This window comes from Urocampus carinirostris, chromosome 1, assembly GCF_059441175.1.
Source record: "Urocampus carinirostris isolate Australia breed hairy pipefish chromosome 1, RoL_Ucar_1.0, whole genome shotgun sequence".
NCBI classification, from domain to species: domain Eukaryota; kingdom Metazoa; phylum Chordata; class Actinopteri; order Syngnathiformes; family Syngnathidae; genus Urocampus; species Urocampus carinirostris.
Window position 1 is genome coordinate 11,318,361 of NC_142349.1, and position 14,790 is coordinate 11,333,150.

The 14,790-nt window shown below is 41.1% G+C and overlaps 1 protein-coding gene across 2 annotated transcripts in view; it reads left to right on the forward strand.

The window, feature by feature from the left end:
- The window catches only part of colec12 (collectin sub-family member 12), a 44,329-nt gene that overhangs the window by 16,934 nt on the left and 12,605 nt on the right, over positions 1 to 14,790 (forward strand). For both annotated transcript variants that reach the window (XM_088326409.1, XM_088326400.1), the window contains exon 3: positions 10,126 to 10,248. In XM_088326409.1, coding sequence (XP_088182535.1) covers positions 10,126 to 10,248 — 123 coding nt within the window. The remainder of the gene's footprint in view (positions 1 to 10,125; positions 10,249 to 14,790) is intronic.

Below are 14,790 nucleotides of genomic sequence, written 5' to 3' on the forward strand. Positions count from 1 at the left end.
AAAGACATGCATCTCAGGTGGATTGGCCGGTCCAAATTGTCCCTAGGTGTGAATGAGCGAGCGACTTGTCTGTCTCTGTGTGCCCTGCGATTGGCTGGCAACCAGTTCAGGGTGTCCCCCGCCCACTGCCTGATGATGGCTGGGATGGGCTCCAGCACCCCCACGACCCTACTGAGGATGAGCGGTGCAGCTAATGAGATGAGATGAGATGAGATGAGGTTTCGGTAGATTTTAAATGTAATCACTACTCTTTCCGTTTTTGTTGTTAGGTAAGCGGAGGTATTTTTTTAAGGAATGTTCAATTGAAGTATAGTGACTTCCACAAGAATTAGGGTTGTTAAGACAAAAGCTCGATATTTGATAGAAACATCTATCGCTGCAATACAGGAGTGGCTTCCTTTCATTAACTCTGCGTGCGTGTAATCTAGAGTTGGCTGCTGTTTAAACCAGCTCCAGATGTGCACATTTTATTTTTCCTTCTTGACGGAACGCTAAGCTAGCTCTGAGTAACCAGCATGCAGACGTCACGCTCATTTTTCTCAGCGTCTAATTGACAGTGGCGTCCGTGGACATTTTTGGGGGCATTTAACTAGAGGGGGGAAATCATCTTTTATTCATTTCAATAAAAATTTGAATTACAAACCGAGTTTACGCTAAAAAAAAAAATCCACGTTGTGTCCCTAAAAAACTTTACACTTTAAAAAGGACAACACAGTCCCAATTTTTCTCTCTCTGATTAACTTAACCAAAAAAAAAAAGAATCATTTCTGCACAAGGGTTGATGGATAAACTATAGTAGGCCCTGTCAATAATGACTAAAGTAAGCAAACTTTTTCAATAAATATTGAGGGCAAAAAACACAAAAGTAGTGTCCATGGGCCCAAGGTAGCCCCCAAAGGACACCTGGGTAACCTGTGGACCGAAGCTGAAAATTGTGCTCCATGATGGGTCGATTTTTTTAAAAGAAATTTCAAAGCATGGATTATCTGACTGACAGATGTTGCCGTAATGTGTCAAAAACACTGATAAAAAGCACAAGGAAGAATACAAAATAAGGGGCTCAATATGACCAAACTGCACCATTAGAATTAGACAAGTAATTAGATATGGAATCACCATGCACCATTTTTGTAAAAGATGCTTTTGTGATGGACCCATTTTATTTGCAATCCTAACAATAACCAATTAATATCATATTAACAATATGGTAGTAACATGATAAATTATGTCAGAATTGCATATCAAGCAGGGAGCCTCAAGCACTTATCAGTCACATAGAAAGAACTCTCAGATTCAAAAATGTAAAGCAGACTTACAAGAGCTCTAGCACCCCATATAACCTTATAGATGAGGGATGCAAAGAGACATCTGGGACCATAGTGGCACCAAAACAAAATATTTTTTTGTTATACTTTTTGGTTCGGCTCTGGATTAAAAACCATGTGGCCGTAGTTCTCTTAATCTGATTTTGGAGCTTTAAATCAGTCTTTTATAGCCATCAAGATGATTCCTCCGTGTTGTATGTCGGAGTGTCCTTGGGCAACACACTGCATCCCTAATGCCCCTGGTAGCTGGTAGTTACCTTGCATGGCTGACGCTGCTATCGGTTAGTTAGTGTGTGTGAAAGGGAAAAGTGTGAAGCACAATGTAAAGCGCTTAGGGAGGTCTTCATTGACATTAAAATCCCTATATAAATGCAGACCATTTACAGTTACTATATTTTGTTAGTATTTCAGGTTTTTTCTGGGTGGTGGATAACTTGTGATAAAATCGATCCACGCAACGGTCATCGTTTTCATATCCCCCAAGAAAAAGTAAAAGAAAAAAGAAACCGCACAAGTTGGGTTAGGTTCATCCCACGACACCAAAGTGCACTCAATATTGAACTTAGTCTGCAAAATTCAACTCTCTCTTGGCTGCTCTATCGCAAACAGAAGTCTGTATTATGTGCTTCCTCGTTCTCGTTCACTGGCTGGTCCCCCGAGGAGACACATAATATGACTGCTAAAGTCAAATGAACAAGGGGTTGTCTTGAGAAACGGCTTTCCTCTCAAAGTCTACATAACATGGAAGTGGAACACACCAGACCACTGTGCTGCTTTATACAAACTTTCGTGATGTTGTTATGGAAATTTCCACAGAACGACTGCAGAGTATACAGCAACATGATTTTTGTTTGCGTGTGGATCTCTATTTGAATTAATAATTGGTTACAATTTTTTGAAGTCCTGTATACATAATAAAAAGAACAGTTCATTACATTTGTTTTGTAATTATCCACAGTCGAGTCTCTGTAATTTTACTGTGAAAAATATCGCGAGCAAAGTATATAATTCTTGCCAGTATGACATTTTAAATATTTGTGTATCATGCATAAGCTCACCAAATCCTTCAGTTTTTCTATTCAATTTCATTTTTTCTATTTAAAAAAACAAACAAATTATTTAAAATTGCAGATAGCATATGCAGGCATTAAAATCTTACTTCTTTTGGAGAAATTCGATGTTTTGAAGTCAAAAAGGGTGATCTACATGAATTGTGTAGATCCAGGAAGAAATATGATTACACTGGGAGTACACCACATACAGGGGTGCCCCGGCGACCCTGGTGGTTAGTGGATGAAATGAAATTAAATGATCTGGATTCATATAGCGCTTTTTAAGTCAATGAAGACTTCCCAAAGCGCTTTACAATGTGCTTCACATTTACCCATTCACACACACTCATACACCAATAGCGGCCGTGCAGCCATGCAAGGCGCCAACCTGCTTATTGGGGGCATTAGGGGTTCAGTGTCTTACCCAAAGACACTTCGACATGTAACAGAGGAGCCAGGATTCACACCTACGATCTCTTGAGCGCTCTACCTCCTGAGCTAATGCCGCCCCCGATCTGTGAACCGTGAACGTTAAAAATACAAAGTGTATTATTTGACCCCTAGACTTTTCTCTATTATGTAGTGCAACTGAAAACAACTGCTAACAAGAGCAAAGAAGATTGTAAACTACGGAGACTCAAAGTGACCAAACCACTTTTTCCCCCTTTTTTTTGCCCAGCCTTTTGCAGATTTTGGTTTTTGGGTGTACCCGTAGCAGTTATGTCACCTCCTTCAAGGTGAGCCTGATATTGTTTTAAGGAGACACAAATTCTGAATTGTCAGTATTTTAACAGTGGACGTTTGTGTAATAGTTCGTATTATTTTTCTATTTATTAAAAATATTGTTATTTTTATTTAAAAAAAAATATTAAACATTATTTATATATATATATATATATATATATATATATATATATATATATATATATAGGGGCAGCACGGCGGCGCAGTGGTTAGCGCTTGTGCGGCACAGTTCATGTCATGGGAACCTGTCGTGGGTTCAAATCCAGCTCCAGACTTTCTGTGCGGAGTTTGTATGTTCTCCCTGTGCTTGCGTGGGTTTCCTCCGGGCACTCCGGTTTCCTCCCACATTCCAAAAACATGCATTTCAGGTGAATTGGCCGGTCCAGATTGTCCCTAGGTGTGAATGAGCGAATGAGTTGTCTGTCCCCGTGTGCCCTGCGATTGGCTGGCAACCAGTTCAGGGTGTCCCCTGCCCACTGCCCGAAGATGGCTGGGATGGGCTCCAGCCCCCCCGCGACCCTAATGAGGATAAGCGGTACGGCTAATGAGATGAGATGAGATGTTTTCTTACCACTATGAGGCACTGAATATAACATGTTGTACCTTAAAGGAAAAAAAGGTTTGATAAACACTGGTCAAAAGAAAGTTTCTCAAAAGTAGCATGAAGTGTTAGGTTTCGTTTTAAGTCGGGCTGGGCATCAAACAAATGAATTTGACGAATACGCTGACAATTAATGGTTGAATAAAATGTTATGAGTATATGACAAATTTTGAAATGATAAAATCAATGGAAGGAATTTATGAATTTAATTTGAATTGCTCAGAACTGTTACATATTGAAAGCTTTTGTACAATCAACAGAATGCTTGTTAGAGTGCTTTACAAGATGACTTTACTGTTATTACTAGCCACTTAGTCAAGTCAAGTCACATTTATTTGTGTAGCCATTAATCACAAGATGTCTCAAAGGACTGCACAGGTTACAATTACACCATCCCTTGATCTTAAACCAACATGCGGGCAAAAAAAAAAAACTCAGCACGAGGAGAATGAGAAAGCTTGAGAAGAGGCCTCACAAGTGGTAATCCCCCTTCCAGGATGACCAGGGTGCAATAAATGTAAATGGTCTGCATTTATACAGCGCTTTTCAAGTCAATGAAGACCTCCCAAAGCAATGTGCTTCTTACTTTTCCCTTTTATACACAAACTAACCGATAGCAGCGTCAGCCATGCAAGGCATTAGGGATTCAGTGTCTTGCCCAAGGACACTTCTATATATAACTCGGAGGAGCCAGGAATCGGACATGTGACCTCTTGATCCCAAGACAAGCACTTTACCTCCTGAGCTAATGCCGACCCAATAGATTGAGCATTGGGTAACAGTACACAAAACATAGTGAATGTCAATAAAAGAAAAACAATAGGTAATATGTTGAAATTTGTCCAAAAAGTGCACGACAGCAACAACGCTTCAAGCCTGTAAAAGACTAATTGTTATTGAGTACAAACGGCGAGTAGCATTTTTATTTAGTATTTCAATATTATGTTACAAGCATTTTCATGTACAGGATGGCTTTAATGATCTTACCTTCTTGAAATTACATTTTTGGAAGGTTAGGTTTATCGTTTTACCTAAAGGAATGTGAGTATTATTTATTTATGATTTTAATAATAAGAAAAAATACATGAACTATCATAGAAATGTGCTTTTTTTTCAAAATAGGTCAAGAAATTAGTAATTATTTTACATAACATGAACCTCACATACAAGGAGCTGACATGGATGTCAGCCATCTTGCTGGTACGCATACCCGAAAAAAAAAAAGGGGGGATGGCAAAAAAAACAAAAAACCTAAGGAAAGTTTTGCTTTTTCATCACTTTGACCCTCTGTAATTAGTATTTTACCCTTTGCTTTTAAGGACTCATTTTTGGTACCACTATACAGCACAGCGACATCCAGCAACATTAGAATACACATGCAGAAACCTTTGCCGGACAAAGAGCCTTTGAGCCTTTAATCTGTCACAAAAGCAAAGGACGTAACGTCATTGCCAAGATTGTTTTTTCAAGAAAATTCCCAAAGCAACAAGTCACGCAGTGCGTATTGTACAACGTGATCCTCAACATTTTTTAACCAAAATAGTTTTCCCCCAGTGATTTAGAATCTAGTATCAATATTATCACATTTGCCGCTCCCGCCAATGATATGGAGTGACGCTTTACACTGAATAATAACGGCGACCAGACAATGAAGGAAGGAGTCAGATCAGAAGGTTTCTCCTGCTCCTGGTAACCATTGGAAGCCAGTACAACTTGTGGAGGAGCAAACTCCGACCCCCCAAAAAATGGCCTGGAGAGGAATGGGCCCTGCTGGGAAAAAAAATATTACATTTTGGAAATAAAATTATCCCAGATAGATTTTGTATACATCTTTATTATGTGTGAGGTTAAATTGTCTAAATTGTTGTTAGCGTATGTGCGTGCAAGGAAGCAGCGAAGTTTGATGACTGACCAAACTCGAAACCCAAGTCAGTTGTTTCATAAACGCCGTCAAATGTTCCCTGGTTTTGTTTGTGTATAGGATCTAAACAGATAGCTTTGACCCACAGTCTCCAGTCTGCAGCCACACATTTTGTTTACATGGCAAGATTATGTTGTTCCTAAGTGACGACAACAAACCACTTAAGGGGCTCTGATGTGGCGCCCCCTCCAGGAAGCTGTGTGTAAACAAGATGTCAGCACAACAGCCTGCCGTGACCGGGTCCGCAGCTGGGCCCCCTCGGATGTGTTGTTTGGACAGATGTAATCCTGCCCACTCCCCGCCAACCCTGTCTTCTGATTCCACTTGCTAAGTGGGAGGGATGGAATTTATATTTCAACATGGCCGCCGCTGGGATTGTTTGAGTTCATTAGACCTTTGACAATATTAAAGCGTGTGGTCTGAATACTACTCTCTCGCAGGCTTAACCTAACTCAACCTATTTAAGGATGGACAAGAACCAATACCAGGTATCGGGAATGGTGAAGATTTCACATACCTGTCAACCTCAGCCTATTGCTCCCCTTTTTATTCATTGCAATGATCCTTATTAAGCGACCTTAAAAATACAACGCAGCACCTATTTACTCTCAGCAAGACAGACTATGTAGAACAAAGTTAATTAGTGGGAACAAGTTTATTTTATTTACCAAATATTTCTTTCCAAACTTAATAAATTTAATGTTGCTTATCATTTGTAACATTCCACTAACAGCAGCTTCCACACTTTGACAATATGAACAATCTATGATAACGTTGCCGTCTGCTACCAATGACCAACAAAAGTCTGGATTAAGGCTGTATGCATTTGGTCGCAAGACAAAACTGGTAAAAACAAGAACTTGAGTAAGAAAGTTTGAGGTTTGTATTACAACAAAGCAAATACAATAAACAAAACCTATATTTTTCGCTTGTAAGTACAGAACAAGGCCGTAATGCTTTAACAAGTAAGCTTTCAAAATGGCTGATAATAATTTACATACCAAATGGGCAGAACACAGAAGTCAGTTGAAAATTCCCAAGGCACCAGCTTCACACCAGTCTTTTGTCCAGACTGAATTGATAAGGCTGAAGGCCTCCCTCCCAACAGTAAATCAAACCATCACTTAGAACATTGTAGAGATTACATAATGAATAGATAAATGCATATATTGTAGCGACAAGTGAATAAAAAGAGAAGTAAATAAGTACTTGTGGAAGCTAAAGCTTATACCAAACAATCATTTGATTCCAGTTTCCTTTAACTTGCCACCAACACATCTCTTTATTCGGGACTTTTTAAAGAAATTTGATTTGGAAACACAAGAAAGTCACACGTTACAAAACCACAGGGCCCTTATTGCTATTCTGCAAGAGCGAGCAACAGTAAGTCCTATGCGGGGGCTTGCGTTTGGGGAACCTACAACGGTTTGGAGCAACGTGAATCATCCTACCCTCCCAAACAGACTACGGGACTTGTCATGGATGGTGGCTCATGAGGTTCTCCCAGTCAGAGCCGTAATGCACCACCGAGGAATGTCAGCGATTTCGACATGCCCTTGACCTGGCTGTGGCGCCCAGGAGTCGGTGAGGCACCTTTTTTGTGAGTGCAGCGCTGCCGAGGACCTGTGGGCAATGGCCGGCCACCTAGGAAAATTCCCGGACTTGCCAGCAGGGGAGGTCCCTGACGCATAGTACGTGCTTTACGGGGTGAGTCGGTCGAAAAGGTCACAGAACGACTTTGCCAAGGACTGGCTCACTCTCGCCGCCATCAAAGATGCCATCTGGACCTCCAGAAATCTGCTGGTATGGTGGTGCAGGCAGATCCCCCCCGTGGCTGTGCTCCGAATGGCTGCAGATGCCATACTATCTGCGAGCGGCAAGCCTGGGACGCAGCCACAAAGAAGAATCGTCTGCACCCACCCGGAGGGGGGAACCGGAGCTCCACTGTGGGGGTCCCGGCAGCAAGGGCCTGGTTGTGGAAGGTAGTAGTAAGAAGGGAGAGGACCCATCCCGGGCAGAGGACTGGAGGATGCTGCTTGGGAGGGTGGGATGGAATCCCATTTGAGAAGACAGAGCTATGCCCTTGCACAATAGTATTGCCCTTTACACATTGGTTAACTGCTGTTAAAAGTGTCGATAAAAATTGTTCAAACCTCATATTGTTACAAGATATAAGGAAATTGTGAATGTTAAAAGTGTCGATAATGACTCTGAAATTGCTTAATTGATGTTGAAAATATCAGAAAAAAATGTTAAAACATCATATTGTTACGTCATATAACAAAATTGTGAATATGCTTGATTGCTGTTAGAATTGTTGAGAAGAGTTGTTAAAACCTCACATTGTTTGTTTGCTGTTATTAGTGTCAATAAATTTGTTCCCCAAAAAAAAAAAAGGTTAAAAATGTCGGAAAAAATGTTAAAAGGTCATATTGCCAGACATAACGAAATTGTGAATATGCTTGATTGCTGTTAAGGTTGTCGAGAAGAGTTGTTCAAACCTCACATTGTTTGTTTGCTGTTATTAGTGTCAATAAATTTGTTCAAACCACCAAAAAAAAACATTCAAATGGATGGATAATCATTAGGTGCATGAACTACCATCAAATGATTAGCATAATTTAGATATTGATATGGTGGTTTAAAATAACTTAAAGGATATACAGGGCAACATGGCAGTGGAGTAGTTAGCGCGTCTGCGGCACAGCTCTGAGGTCATGAGATCGAACCTTCCTATGTGGAGTCTGCATGTTCTCCCCGTGCTTGCGTGGGTATCCTCCGGGCACTCCGGGTTCCTCCCACATTCCAAAAACATGCATGTCAGGTTAATTGGCCGGTTCAAATTGTCCCGAGACAGGAATGAGCGAGTGAGTTGTCTGTCCCTGTGTGCCCTTCGACTGGCTGGCAACCAATTCAGGGTGTCCCCTGCCCACTGCCCAAAGACAGCTGGGATGGGCTACAGCACCCCTGTGACCCTACTGAGGATAAGCAGTGCAAATAATGGATTAATGGAAAAGGATATACATGTAATTGGAAAACTACAAACAATTATGATATGCATTTACACATTTCAATATTCTAAAGCTATTCTTAAAATTTAAGAGGGAAAAACATATTTCCAAATTGGATAACTTGAGTTATTCTGTGAATTATTTGTTTTATTTAATCTATTCATCCATCCATATTCTGCTCCGCTTATTTTCACAAAAGTCGTAAGGGTGCTGGAGCCCCTCCAAGTTATCTTCGGGCATTGAGCAGGGCACACCCTGAACTGGTTGCCGGCCAATCGCAGGGCACACAGAGAAGGAAAAGTCACTCGCTCATTCACACCTAGGGACAATTTGGACCTGACATCCATCTTTTTGGAAGTGGGAGGAAACCGAAAGCCCGGAGAAAACCCACGCAAGCACAAGGAGAACATGCAAGCTCCATGCGGGGAGGCTGCGGCAGCTGGAATTAAACCCTGGACCTCTGAGCCATAGGGCTGCACATTAAAGACCCAGATCGCTGTACCGCCTTGTCTTGAATGATTTATAAAAAGCAAAAATATATTTAGAAAAATTAAAAAAATCCGTCCAAAATGAGCCCAATAGTTTTCAAATGGAACAAAAGTGATTGTTTTGTTTTAACACCGCATTATACATATGTCTCTTGGGCCATCCATAAAAAGTGGCCATTTTTTTGTATTTCGAGTCTTGAACCAAGTTCGAAAAGTAGATCACACAGGATTATTTGAATAGCCTAAAGGAATACTCTTTAAAGAAAAAAAAGGACAAAATTGAAAAAAAATGGAAGGATATTGTGACTCAAAAATAAGTGTGTGTTGGAAACTTATTATCTGCCTAACCCAATGTTAAGAATGTTTGTGTCATAATTGTCCTCCTACAGAAACCAAATCATTTTCCATCATCAAATATTTTTGAAAATGTGCCAGGGAGCCAATAGTTAGCGCCAAAAGAGCCACGAGAGGCTGCAGAACCGCTGGTTGCTGACTGGGTCAGGAGTTGTCATCTAGAAAATTGTGATTTGTTTTGTTCTGTATTGAGGTGGCTGCATAGAATGCTGGTTGTATTCCCATTACTTACATCAGATGTCTTGAAACATGTTTGTCGTACTTTAAGTTCTGCCAGTTTTTATTAGGGTGGATGTTCTTCATCAACCGGATGCTACTCAGCAAATTTGATCCAAGCCCCAGAACACATGTTTTGCTGTTCATACTTCATGTTTATTGGCCTTGTACGAAAGTAGACCCCTTCATCAGCATCAGATACGGTATCTTAAAAGAGATGATCAACTTTTCATCTGGCCAACACATGCACTAAAAATCTCAGATTGTATATTTTTTATGAGGATTCAACACAATCGATAGCTCGTCAAGAGACGTGCAGTTTTTCCACATCAAAGGCACTCTGCATCCTCCAAAAAGTCCCAAGCGACTTTATTTTTCAATCTGTTTTTTCATTCAAGCCTTTGCTCTTGCAGGAATCCAAGAAGGCTCCGAGTGCACCAAGTGTAAAAATGATTGGGCCCTGCGAGCCGCCATCGCTCTGCTCTACGTCCTCTGCGCTCTGCTCACCATCGCCGTGGCCGTCCTTGGTTACAAAGGTCGGTTGTGGTGGCTCTTCGTTCTTTGCAAAATTTACAAATTACATGTTGACAAAGTAAGCGACGGAGTGTTTAGCGCGTCCGCGGAATAGTTCTGAGGTCATGGGATCAAATCCAGTTACTAGTCTTCCTGTGCAGAGTTTGCATGTTCTCCCCGTGCTTGCCGGGGTTTCCTCCGGGCACTCCGGTTTCCTCCCACCTTCCAAAAACATGTGTGTCAAGTTAATTGACTGGTCCAAATTGTCCCTAGGTGTGAATGAGCAAGTGAGATGTCTGTCTCTGTGTGCCCTGCGACTGGCTGGCAACCAGTTCAGGGTGGGCTCCATCACCTCCCGCGACCATTCTGAGGATAAGCAGCGCGGGTGATGGATGGATGGATGTTGACAAAATACGTCAGTAACGAGTGGTGAGGTCTGTTGAAGCACAATCAGATTTACAAATAAATGAACCTACAGCTTATTCGTCATTTGATTAGCAGAGCAAGAAAGCAATTTCTAAACTGTAGCGTTTTTAAAAAATATGTTACCTTACCTCAAATCATAAAATTTAATTTATGTGCATCTCCTTTTGAATGAAAGCATCAATTGATAGGTAACCCTCCATGACGATAAAACGTCCATGCATCGCGTAAAATGCATTGACTTGCTGTTAGCTGGCTAATACTATCATACAATTTATTGCTTAAGGCCCGGATAAGGACGCGGAACAGTCGCCGGCGTCTGTTTCGCTGGCATAACACGGGTAAACAGCGGGTTTAGCCAATTTTGCACATTTTCCACCGCGTCTGCTTCACGGGCAGAAACTTCTGGCCGTGATTCAGCTGCGATACGCCCGCGAAAGGCTGTGTGACCATGCCTTTAGGGCTGAGGTATGCCCCAAATTAGAATCGTTAGTCTCACTCTTTTTCTCTGCCACGAGGCAAGAAAATTGTATTCTTCAGTCTGCATCCATGGGCGCTCAGCACATTAATATATTACACAGTAAAACAAGTGTTAAATTAACACACTGTAGATGAAGATCATATGTTCACTGAGGTATTGTTAAAAATACTCTTTAGCTGTTAATTTAACACTGATTATTTTAAAGTACTCAATGATAGTCTTTATCTTGTGTGTCAAGTCTTAAGTCTGGTAATTTATCTGTGTACAAACTGCACTTTTTTAAATAAAAGCATCAAAAGATGGGTAATCCTCCCTTATGAAAAAGTCTGGATGGCTTTAATTGGCGTAAGCTTGGTAACACTATCACTAATTTATTGGTTTTGGGCTGAGGTGTGTTCAAAATCAGAATTCTTGGTCAAACTATCGCCACGAGGCAATAGAACTGCATGCCTCACTTAGCACCTGCAAGCCTTCAGTGCGCTAATACATTACACAGTAAAACAACCAGCATTAATTTAACAGATTGTATGTTCAAAATTACACTAAAGGTGTTAATTTAACATGTATTTTACCTCTGAAAAGTGATGACTCGCATGCTCAAAATTCTATGGATGGGTCCCCAAAATTTTGTGTTATCGAGGGTGAAATTGTAAATCGGCGACAAATATATAATATCTATATATTCATTCAGTTTTAATCATCACAGTTTATTGGTAATTCAAATCAGTTATCACTTCAAGATCTTTCAGTTCACAACAATATTGTACATTATACAAAATAATATTGCTGAAATGATTATATTTATCTATATTTTCATTCAGTTTTAATCATAATAATAATAATAATAATTTCCTTGTATTGTCATTCTGTGTAACAATGTACACAGAACGAAATGTCGATTGCACCTGACCCGTTGTAGCGAGCCGATGCAGCCGCAGCCAACAGAGGGCGCCGCCGACCACTTTTTAAGTCTTAGGAATGACTCGGCCGGGGCGCGAACCACCGACCTCCCAGTCTCAAAGCGGGCGCCTTACCATCTAGGCTACTGAGCTGGTCATCACAGTTAATTGGTAATACAAAGCAGTTATCACTCCAGATTTTTCAGTTCAACTATTCTTCGTGGTTTGCCTTCCTGCCACAGTTGTAATGCCTTCTCAAGGTCCAATCCAGTATCATCCTCCTCATAGCGTAACCAGGAATATCATTTAGTCCATTTTGGCATAAAAGTCCTTTTCTTGCAAGGAGTATTCTTTTGTTTATTTTCTTTCGTCGAATCGTTCGCTTCAACACGTGTTTTCCTTGCCTGACGCGATCTTTCGAAGAATTTCTACGCCGTTTTTCCGTGCCGGAATTATTTCCGTTGTTATCATTATCTGTATTAGGTTTCGACTTATTACTGACACTGAAGAAATTACCAATTTTGTGTTGATTTGCACCTTCCCTCTACGACAACCACCACAACACTGACATAATCTCGAAGCAACGAAATCTCGTTTGCTGAGATTGGCGTGCAGACGAAAACTCGAACCGCGAGACCAAAACAACAATGGCGGTTTTACCTGACGAAAAGTTTGGACTGCAGTAAATTTTTGTTTAAAAAAAGAAGTAATCGGGTAATGATGACAATTTTGTGTCAAAAAAGATGCGTCCCGAGGACGCACGTTGATTTGACACTATGCGTCCCCAGCAAAAATGATGCGTCTCGGACGCAGGGACGCGGGCAAACGAGAACACTGCGTATTATTTCAATTTACTCAATAATAGGCTTTATCTACAGAGTGTAAAGACTGCTAATTTATCCGCGTACAAACTGCTTTTTTTTAAAAAAGAAAATTGTCAAAAGATAGGTAATCCTCCATTATGAAAAAAAGTTCATGTAATAAGAAACAAATAATGGATGGCTTGACTTGGTGTTAGCTTGCTAATACTATCACAAATTATTTTAGGGCGGAAGTGTGCAGCAAATCAGAATCCTTGGTTTCACTATCGCCCTCTGTCATTAAGAGAATTGCGTGCCTGCATCTGCAGATGCTCAGCACAGTACCACATCCATCCGTCCATTATCTGCACCGCAGGGGTGCTGGAGTCCATCCCAGCCATCTTCGGGCAGTGGGCAGGGGACACCCTGAATTGGTTGCCAGCCAGTCGCAGGGCACACAGGGACGGACAATTCGCTCGCTCATTCATACCTAGGGACAATTTGGACCGGCCAATTAATCTGACATGCATGTTTTTGGAATGTGGGAGGAAACCGGAGTGCCTGGAGGAAACCCACGCAAGCTCGGGGAGAATATGCAAACTCCACACAGGAGGTTTGATCTCACGACCTCAGAACTGTGCCGCACTCGTGCTAACCCCTGCGTCGCTGTGCTGCCCTGTACAGTACTACATCACATACTAATTGTATTTATATTATTCATAGTATAGTGTGAAAATGCTGTGATTTTCAGGAAGAAAATACACAAATTGTAAAGTTAAATGGGAACTTTTACACTGAATAAATCTAAGTGTTTGATAAACTTTAAACTTGATATTTCCCTGAGGACATTTGAGGCAGTGCCTCCCCCTGACTGCACATCTTTGAAATATCTGCATTTGATATTGCAAAAGTAATTTTAGGCTACAAAACCAAGACTTGAAAAGCAACTTGAAGTTATTCGGAGCCTCGGATGGGCTAGAGCAGGGGTGTCAAACTCATTTCAACTCGGGGGCCACACGATAGAACAAACATTCTGTCGGGGGCCGGACTAGTACATTAAAAAAAAAAAGAAAGAGAGATAAAGAAATAAGAGAAAGAGGGAGAGAAAAGGAGAGAGGGTGGGACAAAGAAAGAAAAAGAGAGAGGGAGAGAGCGTGAGAAAAAGATAAAAAGTCGTGAGAGAGGGAGAAAAGAAAGGGAGCGGAAGAAAGAAATCCAAAGAGAAATAGAAAGACAGAAGGAGAGAAGAGAAAAGAAAGCGCAAAGGGTATGAAGAGAGAAAGAGAAAAGAGAGAAAAGGAAAAAAGGAAGTTAGAGCAAAAGAGGTCAAAAGACAGAGAAAGAAACAAAGAGCAACAAAGGAAGAAAAGAAGAGAAACACAGAGAGTGAAAGAGACAGAGTCGGAGAAAAGGGGTGGAAAGGAAAGAGAGAGAGAACTAAATACAAGTACAGTGTCTTTGTGAGAGGCACCTGGCTTTGGCAACATCAAGTGGACATATTTGAACCTGCAGTTTGTTTTTCTCTTGCGCTTCTCTGAGTGTTGTCTCGCGGGCCGGATTCAATCCCTTAGCGGGCCTGATCTGGCCCGCGGGCCGCCAGTTTGACACCTGTGGGCTAGAGGGCCAAAACAAACCCTGCAATTGGCCGAAAAAGATGACTGAATAGCAAGCTTGCTAAACTACGCCATAAAGAAACATGTTTCATTAGTCTGTATTTGTAAACATTTTACTCTCCTGGATTTACTTCACTCACGGTTGTAAGAAGACCATGGTTGCGTATCATTATTGAACATGAGAACTTAGGTGAGCTATGCGGCTTTATATTTTCCCGGTATCTTGTTTTAGAACGATCTTGATGTTGCTGTGATGAGTTGAGTGAATTAAACTCAATTCCAAGTGTTTATTGTCATATGCACAGTAAAGTTTCGAGCGAAAAAGAAAATAGAAACTAAGGAATGGTTG